This window comes from Verticillium dahliae, genomic scaffold (assembly GCF_000150675.1).
Source record: "Verticillium dahliae VdLs.17 supercont1.17 genomic scaffold, whole genome shotgun sequence".
NCBI classification, from domain to species: Eukaryota; Fungi; Ascomycota; class Sordariomycetes; order Glomerellales; family Plectosphaerellaceae; genus Verticillium; species Verticillium dahliae.
The window spans coordinates 746,496-764,796 of record NW_009276936.1 but is presented as its reverse complement, the minus strand read 5'-3'; the positions used below and the strand labels follow the sequence as shown (position 1 = coordinate 764,796).

Here is an 18,301-nt window from a genome sequence, read left to right as displayed (position 1 = left end):
AGGTACGAGTAGACAGAAGAAGAGGCTTGTGCCATCGTCCAGAGTTGTCGGCCGGTGCACATGTTCTCTAATGGGTAGTGCTATTGTGTGAAGTGTGAAGGGTCGAACAGGTGTGGTAGAACGATGTGCGTCGCGATCCTCGTCGCTTTTTGGGTGGAGACAGTCGACGCGACCGTCAGACGTAGGCATTGGCAGGTGAGACCAGCAAAGACTGAGCAGCTTGGCAGGTGCTGCCGAGTCCCCTGCTGTCGTACATGTAAACCGTGCAAGTAGCGGGGACGCCTTCCTTTCGGTCGTTCCCCTCTTCCCTCCCTGCCAGTCATTGCAATGGAAGGGCAGGGAAGGGAAAGGCAGGGGCCCATGGGCAAACACACGAGTGGATGAACCCTGGATTTTAGTGGCTTCGGTCCATCGCCAGTTGCCCTCGGCTTTCAGTGTCGTCACCGGCACGTCGCTCGTTCTCGTGGAGCCGCAAAAACATCAACCCCGCCGGCTGGTGCGCGGGCGCGCGCCCCTCTGTAGCCTCTCGACTGAATGGTACCTGACTTGGCCTTCCTTCCCTTGCCTCTCCTATCTCTCTTACCTTCCGACCAACCTTTCTCCCCACCCACGACACGACCCGTTTACGACCTGTGAATACCGCATCTTCACCTTTCCACGCCATGCGGATACCTTACTCCCACTGAGGAACGTAGATGCAGTATCGCATTCCTCGGTCGCACACACTGTCACCGCCGCCATTACTCCTGTCATTATCGCCACGACGATCGACGTCATGCCACCTTCTCAAACTAACTCTGCCCCCGAAGACTACGGCTTGCACTTCGACACCGCGCGGCGCATTGCCAATACTGTAGCAGAAGCAACCCGGTCCGACCGTGACACTATCCCCTTGACGCCAACCACCGGCACCGGCGCCGGTGCTGGCACGCCATTCAACCTTGGCCTGCCCACCAGCACAAGGTCTGCCAACGAAAGTGCTCACCGACTCAGCCTGCGGTCCTTGCGACGCCTCGCTCGACAGTCTGCCGCCGAGGCACCGGGCGCCGCTGCCCCTGTTCGACATCCTCACATGTCGGATCCTCACACGTTCCCGGATCTAGGTGGTCCAGAAGGGCATGGCGATGCCGCCTTCGACGGTCCGAATCTCAGGGACATATCCATGCCTCTGACCCATCCCCCCAATCGATGGCCGGTCGAAAACCTACTCGAGTTTGAATACACGCGCCATGCGGGCATCAGTCCCGAGACAGCCCTCGAGCTTGTCGACTTCTCCGCCCTCGTCTACCCTGAGGCGGTCGATGACAATCTGACCTGCCCAATCTGCAAGGCACCCTTCGTTACGCCTGTTACTACCACGTGTGACCATACCTTCTGCAACGCATGTCTCAAGCAAGCTTGCGAGGCCAGCCACACCTGTCCCGTCGACAGAAGAACCTTTCGAGTCAAGCATGTCGCTCCTGCCTCCAGGTTGATCCGGAATCTGCTCGATAACCTTATTGTCGAGTGTCCAAATACCGAAAGGGGCTGCACCGAACAGGTCAAACGGGAGGACGTCCTTGTGCATGTCCACGACAAGTGCGAATACACCATGATGCCCTGTCCGGATCCTGGTTGCGATAAAAGGCTCCCTAGGTGGCTGCTCTACCAGAATGAGTCGACATGTCTTCACGAGGAGGTGGCCTGCGAGCATTGCGAAGGCCTCGTCGAGCGCGCCGTTCTACATGAGCACCTGTCCAAGGCCTGCACTCGGAATACCAAGGCCTGCATCTTTTGCGACGAGATGGTCCCTATGCCTGCCATGAACCAGCACGTCCTGGACGAGTGTCTAGAGTTTGCAGCGCCCTGCAAGTACACGGACTTTGGCTGCCGACAGACCGCCAAGCGTCAGCAGCTGCGCACCCACCATGAGAGCTGCCCCTATCAGGTCTGCGACGTCATCGGCCAGACCCTCAAGCGGCAGGAAGCCGAGATGAAGCGACTGCAGCGTGAGAATGACAGGCGGGACAAACAGATCGAAGAGCTGCAGCGTCAGTTCCAGGAGCAGCAAAGCGGCAGCTCCTTAGACATCATGCGCCTGAGCCCCTATAGTCGTAAGATCGGAACCGCCGAAGAGGCTGTCATGGGTGTTTACGAAGACGTCGAGCGTCGCATCGAAACAGTCAAGAAGGACCTGACTGATCTTGAGGGCCGGCAAACGGTGATGGTTCTCAACGAGGTAATGCCCATTAAAAACGAGATCACGGAAATACGAAGCAACCTTGGCATCCTAAAGATGCACGTGGCCTGGCTCATGAATAAAAGCCGCGAAGAAGTAGAGCGCAGTCGACTGGCAAATCGGACCATGGGGGGTGCCTCGGCCGCTGGCTCTGGAGGTTCTTCGAATACGGGGGGAAGCAATGGTAGCGGGGGAGCGGTCAGGATAGTCGGCCGTGGGAGAGGGGGCTCGGACAGCGAGGCAGAGGGTCCATCAACTCTGAGAAGATTGAGTGATGGGTCTAATGGCGTCCCGCGGCTCTGAGGTCGCTGCGGTTCGGGTGGGTGATGCATTGTCAGTGGCGTTATTGGGGGGCTGCATAGAAAATACCCTTTCGTCTTTGGGCCGTGATGTCTCTCAGCCTCAGACTTCCTCTTTGAACTGTATTCTAGCCTTTTCCTCTTCTGTTTTCTCTTCGCCAATGTATTTTGCTTTCGGGACAGAAATGGCTTTGATTGCGGAGTTGAACCTGTGCAGCTAAGTTCATGAATATACTCCGTTTGACGCAAGATGAAAGGATAGATATGAATCGGACTTTGGCGGACTTTCCTCCCCGCGCCTTCGCCTTCGCCCCCACCTCCAACTGAACAAGGCAAGGACCCAGCACCAGTCAGTGGGAGTGGGAGCTTCAAGTCCCCACTTTCTTCACGCTACCACCTGTCGACCACCACCACTTCCACTTCGTCATCGCATACCCTGTAACGTCTTCTCCATCTTCAACCTCGCGTGCCTCAACTCTCTTCCCGCGGCGATTGTCTTCTCTACGAAAGAATAAGGAGCTATCAGAATGGACCCCTCACAGGATCCCAGCCAGCTCCCGGCAGCCACACCGGATGCTCCAGACCGCAACACCATGGAACAAGTTTGTCTCTCAGCCTCGGGATTACCAAGCTTAGTTCCATCTGGTTCTGAACCACCCACCGCGGAAGATTTGATAGCTGACCATTCTTGTCCCCCTCTCAGATCCGCCTGAGGCGGCTTGCCAAATTAGGCACAGCTTCACCGAAACCCTCCGAAGAAAGCGGCTCCTCCACTAAGCCAGAGGGCTCGTCCACAACTCCGTCAGCACCGACTCCCGAACAACGCGCATCGCCGGCAGCCCAGGCGAGCGAGAAGCGCAAGATCAACGTGACGCCAACACCAGCAGACAAACCGCCAGTCTCTTCCTCCCAGTCCTCGACCATCCCGGACCGATCGCATAAGCGGGCCGCCGCGAAGATTGATGACCGCCCACAGGCTACGCAGCCGGCAACCAAAAAGCCCAATATGGCGCCCGAGGAGTCTATCGATGACTATACCCACCGCACCGTCAGCTCGTTATTCCGAATCACCTTGAATCCCAGTCAAACGGATGACGGCCACGGCCACCAAACCACATTCCTGCCAGGCGTAGCCTCCGAACTTGCCGAGGTCGGTGCGCCCGCCAAGTTCACCGTGGCAGTCCTCGATACGACATTGTTGGAGGCAGCTACGGCGCAACCGCACGCGACACCACTTCTTCGGTACTTGCTACCATGCTGGAAGAGGGTCAGTCGAACTCTGGCCTTGCTCAAGCATGACGAGAAGCAGAAGAGAGAGGTTTTGGAGGAGGCGAAGAGACTCTGTATGAGCTACTGTCTCTTTGCGCTGACGATTCCTGATCTGTTCGGGTACGTACGCTCTGGCTGTTGAACTTCTCGACCCGACCCCTTATTGACTGTCTGCCCAGGCGACCCCAGCCTGACGACCTTGCAACATTTCTCCTCAGAAGCCAAGAACATGAGGATTCCATCTCCATCGACTTTACCAAGGACGTCATTTCCCGATTTCCGGAGGACGAGCAGTACCCCGCCGTGTTTGCAGATGCAATGGCTGTCATCAGCGTGAAGCTGTCTGATATGAGCATGGAGTCTGATTACCGGCCCTACTTGAACGTGAGTAACACTGCTTATGGCGGGGTAGCTTTTGCTGACCTACCCAGGCCTTGTCCTTTTATGCAAAATTCCCTCCTCTGCTAAGGGCGGTCTCCGAACACGAAACGTTTCTGTCAGCCACCACTGGCCCAGAAGTGGAGAGGAAGACCATACTCGGCCCTTTCTTCCGACTGTCGCCGCTTCAGTCCGAAGTCAGCCTGACATACTTCCCGAACCCTCGCTCACTCGACAAGGGGAGGGCGGCGCAGTCACAAGATGCTCTTCGTGCCATTCTGCGGGTATACCAGGATGAGCTTTTCGCGATTGCCAACGCCTTCATTCGTTCTGACTCTGACACGAGAAACCGCATGCTCGACTGGTGCGCTCTCGGCGTCAATACTAACCACAAGCGAAGAGCTATCCAGGTTGATCCTCGGGAGGTCTCTTCAGACGGCTTCATGGTCAACTTAACTGTTATTCTCGACCGCTTCTGCTCGCCCTTCATGGACACAACCTTTTCCAAGGTTGACAGGATCGAGGTCGACTACTTCAGGCGCAACCCTAGGGTAAGCATCAAGGACGAGACCAAGATTAACGCCGACCAAGCCGCCTCAGATGCCTTCTACGCCAACGCAGATTCTAAGAGCTCCAATTTTATATCCGAGGTTTTTTTCCTGGCCCTGGCTGCCCATCACTACGGCAGCGGCGCGACCAACTCGAAGCTGAAATCATTGGACCGAGACATAAAGTTCTACGAAAAGCATATCACGGCCATGGAGGCAGAGCGATACAAATTGGCTAATGTGAGTGTGCGAAACCCCACTTTGAACGGTGTCATTGCTAATGATAACGAGAACCCTGCTCGACTTGCCATGTTCGAAGTCAGCCTCAAGAGGCATACAGATGTGTTGGAGAAGGCAATAGCGTCCAAGAACGCTATTGAGGGTGTTTTTCTCGACGATAAGATGCAAGAACTGTCCTTGCGATTCATGAAGTATGTGGCGGTTTGGATGCTGCGTCTTGCCAGCCAATCAGCCTATACGCCGGAGAAGGATCTAGCACTCCCCTTGCCTTCGCCCCAGCCGGAGGCGTTTGCGTGTCTGCCCGAATATGCTCTACAAGATGTGGTAGACAACTTTAAATTCGTATACCGGTGAGCCGTTTCGAGCTGAATGGAGAGCCTCCATCGTGTATACTGATCGTCATGCAGATACCTGCCTCAAATTATGCCGTCAGCTGTCGGCAGCGAAATGATTGCTCTCTGCATTGCATTCCTGCAATCATCAGAGTTCATCAAGAACCCATATCTCAAGTCCTCCTTAGTCACGCTTCTCTTTTCCGGAACCTGGCCGTTCTCTCACTTCAAGAAAGGTGTTCTCGGCGACCAGCTGTACGGCTCAAAATTCGCCAACAAGCATCTTCTCCGGGCGCTGATGAAGTTTTACATCGAGGCCGAGTCCACAGGTGCACACACGCAGTTCTATGACAAGTTCAACATCCGGTACGAGATTTTCCAGGTCATCAAGTGTGTCTGGGGCAACGACGTGTACAGGGAGCAGCTTGCACGCGAGAGCAAGGTCAACCGACAGTTTTTTGTTCAATTCGTCAACTTGCTTCTCAATGATGCCACCTATGTGCTTGACGAAGCCTTGACCAAGTTCCCCAAGATTCATCAGCTGCAAGCTGAGCTCGAACAGAATCCCGGCATGACGCCTGAAGATCGCGAAAAGAAGCTCGAGGAGCTTCAGACTCTGGAAGGTCAGGCCGGATCCTATATGCAGCTGGCCAATGAGACCCTGGCCATGATGAAGCTCTTCACTTCGGCCCTTGCCGATGCTTTCACAATGCCAGAGATTGTCCAGCGGTTAGCGAGCATGCTCAACTACAACCTCGAGACGCTGGCGGGCCCCAAGATGGGCCAATTGAAGGTTAATGATCCTTCCAAATACCACTTTCAGCCGCGAGTGCTGCTGTCCGACTTTGTCGACATTTACCTCAACCTTGCCAACTCGCAGGCCTTCATCGACGCCGTCGCCGCCGACGGACGCTCGTACAAGCCTGAAACCTTTGACAAGGCAGGATTCATTCTGATGAAGCGCCACATGAAGGACGATGTCGAGCTGAGAAGGTTTGATGCCCTCAAGAACAGCTTCAAGGAGTCCAAGGCCATTGCCGACCAGGCAGAACTGGATCTCGGCGAGATCCCTGCAGACTTTGAGGACCCCATCCTTGGCGACCTGATGAAGGACCCGGTCATGCTGCCTTCGCAGCATGTCGTCGATCGTTCGACCATCATGCAGCACCTTCTGTCTGACCCCAAGGACCCCTTTACACGTCAGCCAATGACGATCGAGGACGTGGTGCCTGACCAGGCTCTGCGGGAGAGGATTGAAGCCTGGAAGGCGGAGAAGATTGAGGCCGCCAAGGCCAAGGTTTTGGGCGACTCTATGGATACAACGGAAGGATAAGAGGTCGGCTGGGCAGGTTCCCAAGGAGGCAGGAAACACGATGTGCATGTTTCATGGGTTGGCACACGGAGCACAAGAGACGTCAATAGACCACTGTATGCATCATGAAATGAACAGAGCCACTGGGCTCGGAACTAGTAACGTGAAAGGCCGCCGCATCGCGAGTGAAATGCAAACTTGACTGCTTCTGCTCCGCAGACCACCAGGCAACTGTCGTACACGCTGCACAGCACATGCCAGGGGTCAAGGGATGTGGTGGTTCAGCCAGAGAGAAGAGAGACCCTTGTCTCCGCCCCCCCTGGTTGTGACGAGTGACGAGGGGTTTCGGTGTGACCAGGTTCGCGGAACCGGCTCCCACCCGCGCTCATGGCCCCACTTCTGGCGACCCCTAGTTATCCGGCCAGTCGGAAACGGAGACGGCGCGGCACGAATCGACTTGACGCAGCATTCGTGACCGGTGGCTACCCTACCAGCTACTTAGGTTTACCACCTGGACCAAGTATCATTTACGATATGCAGGGAGACCAGGGGAAGGGGAAAGGGGAAAGGGGATGGAAGTGTGAAACAAGCAGTGCACTAAGACGCCAGCCAGCCTTAAGATTGACTTTCTGCAATGTGATGAAACGCTGCGATGGGACTAGACTCTATCTTTTGAAGATCGGACGGTTTGGACATTGTGCAAGGTGTTCGACCTGCCAACGAGGAGGGGGATGAATGTCAGGGCAATGAACATTGGTCTCGACACATGGACGCGCGCGCGCACACACACACACACACACACACACACACACACACACATACCTGCATACTCGAAATCTCGGAGAAGAAACATGGGGTGAAGCTGAAATTGGAGCAGCCGGAGCTACTGGATGGCACGCCATCACTAACCAGCTAGCGCATCGGTCATAAAATAATCCCTACTCCATTCGCCAGACATGATCAAGACACAAACGCAGACAACCCAGCACACGATATCTCGCGATCGCCAGGCTGTATTTCAGACATGGTTGTAATGTCTCGGACGAGGACTCCGGTCGACTGATTTGACCAATCAAGTCCAACCAAGTCTCTAGATAGACAGACCTCAGACCCCTCCGGCCTACGCCCCCTTTTCTTCCTTACTCGTTCGCTGGGGCTGCGCCACGTCAGGAAACATTAAGAGAACAATGAGAGCGAATGTGGTGTATGGGCTGCATTTCGCCGAGCCCGTATGCAGAGAAAAGGATGCCGCCATGATCCTGTTGAAAGAAAACAAAGGGGAATGGGTGGCTCCCAGTGTTTGGAGCGCACGTCTGACCCCTGTCTGCCAGGTCCCAGTTATGCTCAACCCAGGTAGGTACTCATACAAATGTCCTGACTCCCTCGTCATGCTGCCTATGCAAGGGAATCTACCTCGCGACCACAAGCCACGAATTCGTCGTGAATCGTAAATGAAAGACACTCTTGAAAGACAGGAGCAATAAAGCAAAAGTGTTTCTCATGAAAAGCTAAGAGGCCCCGTTGTCTGGATATGTGAGGTAAGCTTAGATAATGTTGGCGATACTCAGCCGATCTTGAGACCGGGTTGTGCTGCTTGCTGACGGGCTGTTTCCGCTGCTGCTTATCACCCCCGCGCTCAACAGAGGGGCGCTGCCAGGCGTGGGCGGCGGTGGGAAGCTACCCCCACCCTCAATCTTGATGGCGGGTGGCAGCGGTGCTGCCCAAGTTGCAGAGGTCGGTGTCGGCGTCGAGTTCCCAGATGCCAAGCCCCTGACTGCGGCGTCCAAGCGACTCCATCCACCCCACTCACTGATCTCTTGATCTGTGAGGCCAGTTCTCTGCTGAGCACTGAAAAGTCCGCTTCCTGCGCCTGCCCCTGACATGATGGTGCCTGGTGATGTGGGGGAGAGAAAGCCCTCACGCTCTCCGCCGGCCCAGACCCAAGCACAGTTGGGAGCAGCCTGGAGGTCAGCGCTCACATATGCGAGCAGCTCCTCATCCCGTAGTAGTGCATCTTGCAGTGCCCGAGGACCACCCATAGGCGGAGGTGGAGGGGGCGCAAATGTCGATCTCGGAGGCGTTGCCCTTGCAAGGAGAGCGGCGTGTTCAGCACGCTTCACGCCCAGTGTTGTCACGAAGAATGTGAGGAACCTTCCACAAGGCAAAGCCACATCTCTCCGCGCATCGATGGAAGCCAGTGATCGAACGCATATGACGGCTTGGTCCCAGTGACCAGAAAATAGGAGAAACAGTGCGCAGCGGAAGATATGGGACGTGAGCAGTGCCGTAGCTCCGTCAGCAAGGGTCGTAGTTGTCCGCATCAGAAGTGCCGCCGTTTCAAGCGCCGTGTGAGTACATTGCTCAATAGCGGCAAAGCGTACCTCGGGGGGGCATGTCGGGGCCAGATTATGTCGGTGCAGTACGAGTCGCGCGTGCAAGACGTAGGCATACGGCGCGAGAAGATGCGGGGAAAGCGATGCCCCGCTGGAGGCGTCACAAGCCGGGGGAAAGCTGCGGCAGTAGTTGGCAAAGGTCTGGTCGAAAGTAGCGAGCCGGGACGGCGCAACCATGGGGGCCGCAAGGGTCTTGATGAGGGCCGAATACGACCTAACCACGTTGATTATCGCCAAAAGCGAGTGGTTCAGAGGCTCCCTTCCCGGGGGGACAACGATACCTCCCTCGTGAATGTAGTGGTCGTCTACTCCAGCCGGTAGCGATACGTCACAGTCGCTGTCGTCAATCATGATAGGTCGGCCAAGCTCTAGAGCAAGACTTCGATCCAAGATATACGTCGTCCACCAGACCCTCCTCCTCATCTCCCCCTCTATGACGGGCCAAGGCCCGGATTCAGAATGGAGCTCGAGGTCCTGGCCTATACGTACGGCACTTCCCAGCCAGGTCCAGGCTGCCGACTTGAGGTTCATTTCGTTGAGGCAAATAGATATTAGCAACAAGGCACGTGCATTCTCCAACACGTAGTCGTTGTTCCAGGGATCAATCATGTTGCGCGCCACTTCGAGCAGCTCTGCAGCCCGATACGCTCGATGCGTGTGCGGGTCAGGGGCAAACAAGCTGCCCAAGGCGAGCGCGGCGAAGAAGGTCGAAAGCCAGGCAGGTTGGAAGGACTTCTGGCTGCCGAGACGATACAAGTCGTCAACTCCACTGGAAAATGTTGGCCAATGTAAGATGGGGAACATTGTATGCGCAGAGCCGTAAAAGGAATGCAGAAGTTGATCAGTGGTTTGTCGCGGTGGGAGCTCTGGTCGTTGCGGGTCGAAGAGAGGACTGGGCGCCGACTGTCGAAACTGCACAGGGGATTTCCAGATGCCTCTAGAGAAGGCCTGCAGGTTCGACCGGACAGTAGAAAGGTCGTGCATTGGAGTCGGGCGTTTTCTGCGCTTTGGATTCGCGCCCATCTCGGGCAGCTGAGGAGGTAGGTGCTCCATGCCCTCGGTGTCCACATCCATCTGTCCCTCTCGTTCCTGAAGCATGCGTCGGAGGTTACCGTTATCCCTCCGTAACCTCTCCATCTGCTTCTCGAGATCCTGCACCTGCTTGATGGACGACATGCGCCGGTTTGTCTCCTTAGTGAACTGGCATTTGACGCTGCGACTGGAACACTCCGAACAGCTGCTCGTTTCCGTAGCGTCGCATTTAACCTTCCGTTCCCGACAGGCATCGCAGCTGGGGTCTTTTCGGCGTTGACGGTAGGCCCGCTTCTGCGCTTGGGACATGGGCGGCAGGGAGGCATTGGACGGCCCCGGTGTACAGGCTACGGAATCGGCCGATGGTAGAGAGTCCCGTCCTAACATCGAGCCGGCTGTCATGGGGGTGTACGACTGAAAAGTGTTCTGGTTAATGGAAGGCAGGGGAGGGATGCCAATGGGCTGAGGCGGCGGTGCCGCCGTTGTTCTAGGACCAGCGTTCATTGCTCCTCCTCCGAAGTACTGGCTCGTCGGTCTCGGCGACGGGGCGGAAGAAACCGACGAGGAGTCGTACGATCGGTGTGACAAGTTTGGAGATCGAGAGTACGGGTTGTGTGACGATGCAGATGCAGCCATGTCGGATGGCCGAGTAGAAGACCAATGCCCTGTCGCGAGCCTCGGGACGGCCCCCGCAATGTCCCCTGGATGTTGAAAAGTAGGGAGTTGTCTGTCGAGAAACATGCAGACTGACGGTGGGAGGCTAAAATAAGAGTGTCGCGGGTGGCCGTGTAGGCACACTTGTATAGCCGCTATAGCGTCGTCCTGCTGGGCAAAGCCAGACGGCTGCGTGGCACGCTTCCGAAAGCTGTAGGGACAATACTTGTTGCGACGAGGTGCAATATGATATTCGAAGTGCAAGTGGGGGTCTGAACGTGTGTTGTCGTTGAAGGTGTACCCTCGAAATGCAGCGGATAGTGATATGTTTGACTGTCTCCCGTTCAGGGCCGGAACTTGCGCTTGCTGGTGCTACCGCCTGTTAAGTCGTCCGACCTTGGCACTGCGGTCAAACTGACCATCGATACCCAGCAATCTAGACGGACCGGAACGCAGTAAAGCCGTTGTCTGCCGGTTCACAGCAGTCACAAGACGGGCTATATGCCATGCGGTAATATGAACAGATGAGGGGCGGGGGCTGATTCAACGGGTTTGAAGGTTCGTGGTGGCCAACTGGTTCTCTCCTTGGTCCTGGTATGCGCGCGGGGCCTAAAAGCACAGAGACACGCTACCACCGGCAATCATGCAAATGATAGGATGAAGGACTGGAGACAAACTGTAGTCTCTGACACAAGCGGGCGTTGTCCTGCAAGGTCGAAACTGTGGGCTGTAGGGTAGAAGGCGCGCAGTTATACAGCGAGATGTTGTCCAAGATCGGGCCAGGCGGAGAAAGGGAAAGTAGCAGAGGAAGTTGTTGAGAGGCCAGATCAGGTGGCTAGAGGAGGGTATAACACTGAGCGTCTTTGGCGTCGAAATCGTGGTCGTTGAGTAAGTGCCAGGCGAAGTCTCAAGGTAGCCGCGTAAGAGAAGACGGGAAGTGGGAGTGTCAGAATCGCAGAGACGCTGGCGCAATATGTCGAGAGGGTCTGGCAGGGTTAGATACTTGGCCGTCACTGGACCAGTCGGTGCCGCGGGCGCTGTGTGAGTAGCCGGCACGGCTAGTGACGATGGTCTGCGATCCATCGAGCCACGGGCTGAATCCGGGGCCCTCCGCGCGTTAAAGCAGATTCGGGAAAATTATCTGGAGTGGTGGAGGACCTTCAAGGATCCCCTGGCTGTGAGCACGGCGCAGGGGCTGGCAGACGAGCAGGGCTGTGAGTGATGCTCATCAGCCAGAGTCGTTAACGTGTTTCGACTGAGAGGGGAGTGACATGGTTACTGGGGAGCCTGGTCCCGGTCATTCGCCCTGTTGTTGGCTCGTCAAAAGGCTTGGCACCCTCCTCTGGATCCTTGCACCCCTCCAGGAGCCTCCAGAAGACCTCGATGCCCAAAGTCTGGTTCGGGGACGGACGGCGACTCAGTCCAAAAAACAGGGTCCCTGGCCCGCGACTCAACAACGGCGTCCCGTACTACGACGGCACCGTCCGCCTACACATCTGAGCTGGTCCGGCCAGGTTGACCTTGTCGCGACGTGTACTGGCAACATTCAAGCATTATGGCGTGTGTAGCGCGCTTCATCGTTCTGCCAGGCGTGCGCTCCAACTCATTGCGCTGACTCGAGTTTTCGGGTGGTCGAGTGTGAGCTCAGGGGTGAGAGGAGTGAAGGGGTGTCTTGTGGTGTGCCGCCGCTTCAGGAAGCATGCAACCCTGCCGGCAGCTTTTCCAGAGATGGCTATACTGGGTCGTCCACTCAGCGGCCTCGCACGGAGCGGCGTAGCAGGCTTTGGGCAGGCAGTATGTGGGTGGCCCTGCTGTCGCCTTCAAGGTATTCAACCGTCAACTCTGTTCACCAACCGAGCTGATCCTATTTTAGGATGATGTGCAGAAACATAGTCCTCCTCACGGCTTACTTGGAATGGACCCAGACGAAGTCCCCAGTTGGAGAGAATTACTGCCGGACATTCCAACAGGGTCTGGTGGCCGAATGAGGGAGAATTGGCCAACGATCTCATGGCAACAATAAGGCGTCTTCCCCTGACAGGATCAAGCGTCGAGGAACGAAACGAGACAGACTTGACTTGTTGCCGAGACCTGGCGGTATCGAGGTCCAGGACGACGGACGGCCGACTGGGCACCCCGCCTGTTTGCGACGTGTTGGAGCCTTGTCCGCCGCCACATAGCTCGTCGGGGATTTAGCTGACACGGCCCAGAGGCCGCTGGTCCGTGGTTGATGTTTCGTGGCAGGCATGGCTTGGGCCACGCCATGGGCGGGTCGATGCTGTCATAACTTTCGGCACAACGTCCGTGGTACTTGATCATGAGTTGGCACAGCAGGGAGGGATGGATAAGTGAGCGCTGCATGCAATTTGTTCAACATCTGCGATTGTGTAGGGGACGAACTCGGTGCCGTGTGATGAAGGCTCATACCCACCCCTGGAAAACAACTGCGCACTCCGATGCACCACACAGCTGCCTTCGACGTGCTCTTTCTGGTCGTTCATCAGGTTATCGTATCGGTCATCTCCATCTCGCGTCGTCCAACATCGGCATCGTCTCTGAGTGAAAGGCAAACAGCCACTGATGCACTATTGGATGACCAGGCAATAGAAGCAGAGTGAGCGGTGCGGCAGACAGTCCGCGCACTTGTCCTTGACAGGGCACGGTTGATGCATCGGGTCAAGACACTGTCACTGGCAACGGTTGCTGGCGCCTTCGCACGCATGGCGCTGAAGAGGATGCGCGCTGGCGTTCGGTTGCCAGCGGGCAGCGCAGGGGGGCAGGGGTGGTACGGCAAACTGTGTTGCTCTCGATCGATTCAAGGCTTCCGCGTGTTGAACTAATCACTTGCTGGACATGCCTGGGCGGTGTCGGCGTCGGCCAGAGGGCATTGCTGGGGGGCCGGCACGTCTGGCAGGGGATCGGAATGAGCTGGGGCTTTCTTGGGGCCCGCCTGTGGAGCGCGGGAATCTGCAAGGTGCCGGAAAGGAACAGCGCCGGCTGGCTAGACCAACAGTACAATCCACGAGACGGGCTGGCTGTTGACCAGGGGTGGGTTAGAGGGTAAGCACGCGGAACTGGTAGGACAAGCCATGTGAGGCGATTTGACATGCCTGGAGCATCTGGACATGACTTGTCTTGTCTTTCTTGTGGCGAGTATGGTGGTACCTAAGGTTCACTGTCTTGGGCTTATGGACGCTTGTGGCGCTGGCTGCATACTTGACAAGCAGTGGTCAGCAAGTCGTATCTCTTGGTCCATGGTAAAGTACGATTGTTGGGTTGTGCGGTGTTGAACGCTTAAATAGCCGAGGACAACTGCTCGGACAGCAAATGGGATTCGGCGGTTGTCCGTCTCATCGGTCGAGGTTTTCTGAGTCTTTGGACAAGTCTTCGGTTTAAGAGATGCAAGGGCTGATGAAACAAGCCGATGTTCGCATACTCCCCACTGCATGGTGGAATCACTGGCTAGTCAGTGTGAGCAACTTGGTCATAAGAAGAGAGGCAGAAGCCGCAGTGGAAGAGCGCTACGAGCTGGCCACGCCAGGCAGAACAAGAGCAGCATTCCGTGGGTCGTTATGCGTTCAAGATACTGGGCCCGCAGTCTGTTCAAGTTCAGAGTTGGGAGAGGGTGTTTACCCCCCTCCCACGGGAGAATTCAGTTCATGTGTATTGTTTCCCCCAGCAGACTCCCGGCGTGGTTGACGAGTGGGCACGACGACGGCCGGCGCTGCAGCCTCAGTGGGTTGCAATTTTGGAGTGAGGGGATGGTGGTTCCGCTGGTAGACGCTGCGGGATTTGGCACTTCCTGGTTTGTCTCAACCAGCACGTCAGCAACACGGGCGGTAGGAGAGCTAAGCTTCTCCGCCGACAACCGAGCATTGCGCTGTGAGGGTGTCGGGCCAGCCAGTGGTATTGCCTGGTTGCACTCGCCAATGCATCCGCCAACATCGACGCTGTTTAGTTGGGCAGAAGCATGGTGTGTGTGTATGGGTGTGAGAGAGAGGGTGTGGGCTGTGTGGATTTCTCGCCGTGGTGTTCGCCGTAATTGTGGCGGCCCTGGTGTGTGTGGTACCAGCGGCCGGGGCGAATGGACAAATGGTGGAGATACATGCGCCGTAGCCGTGGCCATGGCTGTGGTCTCAGTTGTGCTGGCGAGGTGTTTTCCACAGAGCTGGTGTTGGTCTTGTGCAAGTGTGCAGTGCTGCGAGCAACCAACACGGGTGGTGGTAGCGGTAGTCTCGGTGGCGGCAAGCGGCAAGCGGGACGGTTAGGTCGGAGTTCGGATCAGCCAAAACTCTGTTCTGTCGGCTACTCATGACACCCACATGGCCGATGAGATTGGATGCACCACTTTCGACTGGAGACAGTGTCGTCGGGACCTAGCTCTCCTACTGCATGCTGCCTAGTCCGTCATGAGACTGTGGGGTCAGGCATCGATTGGGCGAAGGAAGCGATTCACGATTCTGCCATCGTCGCGACAGTCTCGACGCCACGTCGGAAAAGGTGCTCTTGCCACGAAAGGCCATAGGGGAAAGCGGCCGGCGCAGTCCTCGTCGTTTCGACAAATCGACGTCCTGCCTGCCAAGGTCTGGCCCTGTGGCCAGACGCTTGCTCGCGTTCGAGCAGGGAGCAGGGAACAGGGAGCAGGGAGTACTGTAGGTAGCAGGGGAGTAGGAGCTGCCCCACAAGGCACTGCAGCACCGTCAGCAAACCCCTGGACTCTCGTGAGAAGCATGAAGGTTGGGGTCCAGTCTTCCCGGTATGGATTAGGGGAGTTCAAGGGGGGATCTGGAGGCTGGCGGAATGGGCAAACTGGAAATGCTGGAGCTGCGACATCCCGACCAGGCTCAATGCCCGTCGAATCACAGCAGATGGTAAAGCGTAATTATGAATTGTCAGTACGTCGACAGGTAGTTGTCACATGGACGTTCCGGTTGAGGTTGAGGCCACCTGAGAGGAGAGATGAAATGCGTCGTTGTCCATGGCAAGGGAAGATACCTACACCTCAGGGGACTAGGTACTGGGTAGGAGGATGGAGAGTTTTCACCGAGGAAAGTAACACGAGTGTACGTGGTGATGTGCCACGGCTCAACTGCCGCCATTAGGAGGCACCTCAGAGTCGCAAGGCAGGTACGCATATGTTGCGTGCCCCTTCCTTCGCTTTGTCGGTGGGTAAGTAGGTCTTGGGGGAAGGTACGGGTGCTTGGGTTAGAGTTGCCTTAGTTATCTTGCGAAGTCTCCAATAAAGGAAGCTGGATCGCACAGTTGCCTAAATCATCCTGCCCAAAGTGAAGAGATTTGAGCAAAAATCCCTGCTAGTCTCCCTCGATTCTGCCGTCTCTGCTTGTTCTTCATCTCTTCATCTCGCGAAAAAAGATTCATGCGGGTGTCGACACCGCGTAGCATCACCGCTGACGGGACGCCATGTCGGGCTTCTCATCTGACCTATCTTTCCCTTACCTTACCTTGGGTAGGTACGTTCAACGTGGAGTGGAGCACTCAGCTGAACACCACGGTTCTATCGCTTACACAGCAAACCGCGTCGTCTGAAGTTCGTCCGCCTCCGTCGCATCTCCTAGCCTCGACACTATTTCCTTTAGTTGATCCTCAACAATGCATCAATGGCACTCCGTCTACAAGCCTAGTGTTCAGCCACCTGTGGGACATGATCGAGGCTTTTGTGGAACATTAGCTACATGGTACCTCCAACGCGGGATTCTAGTGGCTTGAATCGCTCTGCGCGACGGACCAGTCAGCAAAGTGCATTGGCAAAACTAGCAGCTCGTTCTGGCCTGTCAAACTTGAGACACAATTGACGGCCAGGCCACAGGTCTACCAGCCAAAGGGTACCTCAACCTCTGGCCTCAGTACACGCTGAAATAGCGGCGCCAGGAGCCACAAGCGACACACCGACGCAGAGCGAACAAGACAGCGCTTCCTTGACGAGCCATCGCATGGCACCTTGACGCGACGCGCTTCGTACCAAGCGATTGACCTCCGCCCTTGCCGGCTGCTGTCCTCATCTCCTTGATTCATGGCAAGCCGTTGGTGCCACCGATCGTTTCCCCAAGCGTGCAGGATAGCATGTCGGCAGATACCTGGACCTTGACACATTTGGGGACCGCCTCGATCATCTCAGCGATCATGTCCCTGCGTTTAAGTCATCATCCGTGCTTCTCCCGGGACTGGTACCCAAGCTTGCCAAGGTACCTCAACAAACGCCCCTCAAGCTTCCTGATCGCTGCAAGTACCATGTACTCGAAGACTGATGATCCCCGTGGCAATGGTGAATCGTTCGCGCTCATTGCCAGCCAGCCATCCATATTACGGTGTGCTGTACAGGCCGGCCTTCCTTTTCTGGCTAACAAGGATCATATGCAACACATTCTTTCTCTCCTACGGGATCAACGATTGTTCTCGTCTCTACCGTGGTAGAAGATCGGCGACTCTCTCACTCTTGGTAATGACCATCCTTGTCTATATAGCATGCACCCTTATTAGCCGCACTGTTGCACCGGAGCTTTTGTGGCCAACGCGGAACAGTGGAGAATACCATGGATGGAGAGCTTCGCTTCCACAGAGCCGGCCTCCGTCATCTGCCGACTATCCAGACATCCTCAGCATTAGGCTTCTTCCGTGAGGGTTGGGTATAGCCACACGGGAAAACTCTAGAGTTTCTCTCCTTGGATGCTAAGTTGGCAAATCAGAGTTGTAAGGGGGTCTTTCGTTAGTGCAAATCCCTCAGAACTCGCATCATACCCGTGTTGTCTGGACCCTGCTGACAAGTGTCTGGAAGCAGGCCCGCACGCAACTGCCGTCTGAAGGGTTGCGTGTGGAAGAAGGACGACATTGTCGGCCTTCTGTCAGGTTTTTTCCTAGTTCCGATGCTTTCGCGAGAGGATCTTGGGACCATTCATCCACTAGTCAACCTGGGGAGGGGGGGACACCAAAGTCTTGATGTCGCACGCGAATTGATGAGCTTCCGTACTTCGGATGTCGGTGTCAGGCCGACAACGGTGCAGCGTCATCTGAGCTGCTAACTCCCCAGGTCGGAGTACCATGTACCATGTATGTGAATGGTACAGTAGGTACACTGACGAAATACCGGGAATTTTCTCTGCCCAGAGAGGCTACAATAGGCAGGTCGACAGGGCTCCTGACCCAAACAAGCTCGAGAACCGTTCCAGGTCCCCCTCGGACGGAACGCCGATCAACATGGGTCGGTGGAGTAGCGACCCTTTCGCGTGGAGGCTGTAGGCTAGATCAGCGAAACTGCGCTGGCGACCTGCTCAGCGGCGGCTGGCACGCCAAATCCCATTCATGGTGAGAGCCCAGATTCCGCGAGCATAATGGGTAGTGCGCTGTATCATAACGCAGATTTCTCCCATACCCACTGACCAACCTGCTAATTGAGGTTTGGGGGAGGGGGGGGGGGGGGACAAAAGTTGGCACTCGAAGCGCCGCTGTCAACAGTGAATCTCAAGGGCACCAGATTCCTTCTTGTGCATGCGTGGAGTTTGCCGAGGTGAGCGAGCAAATGGGAGGGGCCATTGAGACGAGCCGGCACTGAAATAGAATGCGAGAAAAAAAAGAAACTTACTTCGGGAAGTGCGTTCACTAATGACACCC

At 56.1% G+C, this 18,301-nt stretch overlaps 3 protein-coding genes across 3 annotated transcripts; 2 read left to right on the top strand and 1 right to left on the bottom strand.

Moving 5' to 3' along the window:
• Positions 1-775: 775 nt before the first annotated feature.
• VDAG_07731 (E3 ubiquitin-protein ligase NRDP1) lies at positions 776-2,521 on the top strand (the record flags this gene model as incomplete). The annotated part of the gene is made up of 1 exon (XM_009656636.1): positions 776-2,521. The coding sequence occupies one exon, from the start codon at positions 776-778 to the stop codon at positions 2,519-2,521; it is 1,746 nt and encodes a 581-aa protein (XP_009654931.1).
• Positions 2,522-3,044: 523 nt separating this feature from the next.
• Positions 3,045-6,617, top strand: VDAG_07730 (ubiquitin conjugation factor E4; the record flags this gene model as incomplete). Its single annotated transcript, XM_009656635.1, has 5 exons — positions 3,045-3,119; positions 3,221-3,906; positions 3,966-4,170; positions 4,218-5,302; positions 5,360-6,617. The coding sequence occupies 5 exons, from the start codon at positions 3,045-3,047 to the stop codon at positions 6,615-6,617; spliced, it is 3,309 nt and encodes a 1,102-aa protein (XP_009654930.1).
• Positions 6,618-8,140: 1,523 nt separating this feature from the next.
• VDAG_07729 (Zfr1) lies at positions 8,141-10,657 on the bottom strand (the record flags this gene model as incomplete). Its single annotated transcript, XM_009656634.1, has 1 exon — positions 8,141-10,657. The coding sequence occupies one exon, from the start codon at positions 10,655-10,657 to the stop codon at positions 8,141-8,143; it is 2,517 nt and encodes an 838-aa protein (XP_009654929.1).
• Between the last annotated feature and the right edge of the window lie 7,644 nt (positions 10,658-18,301).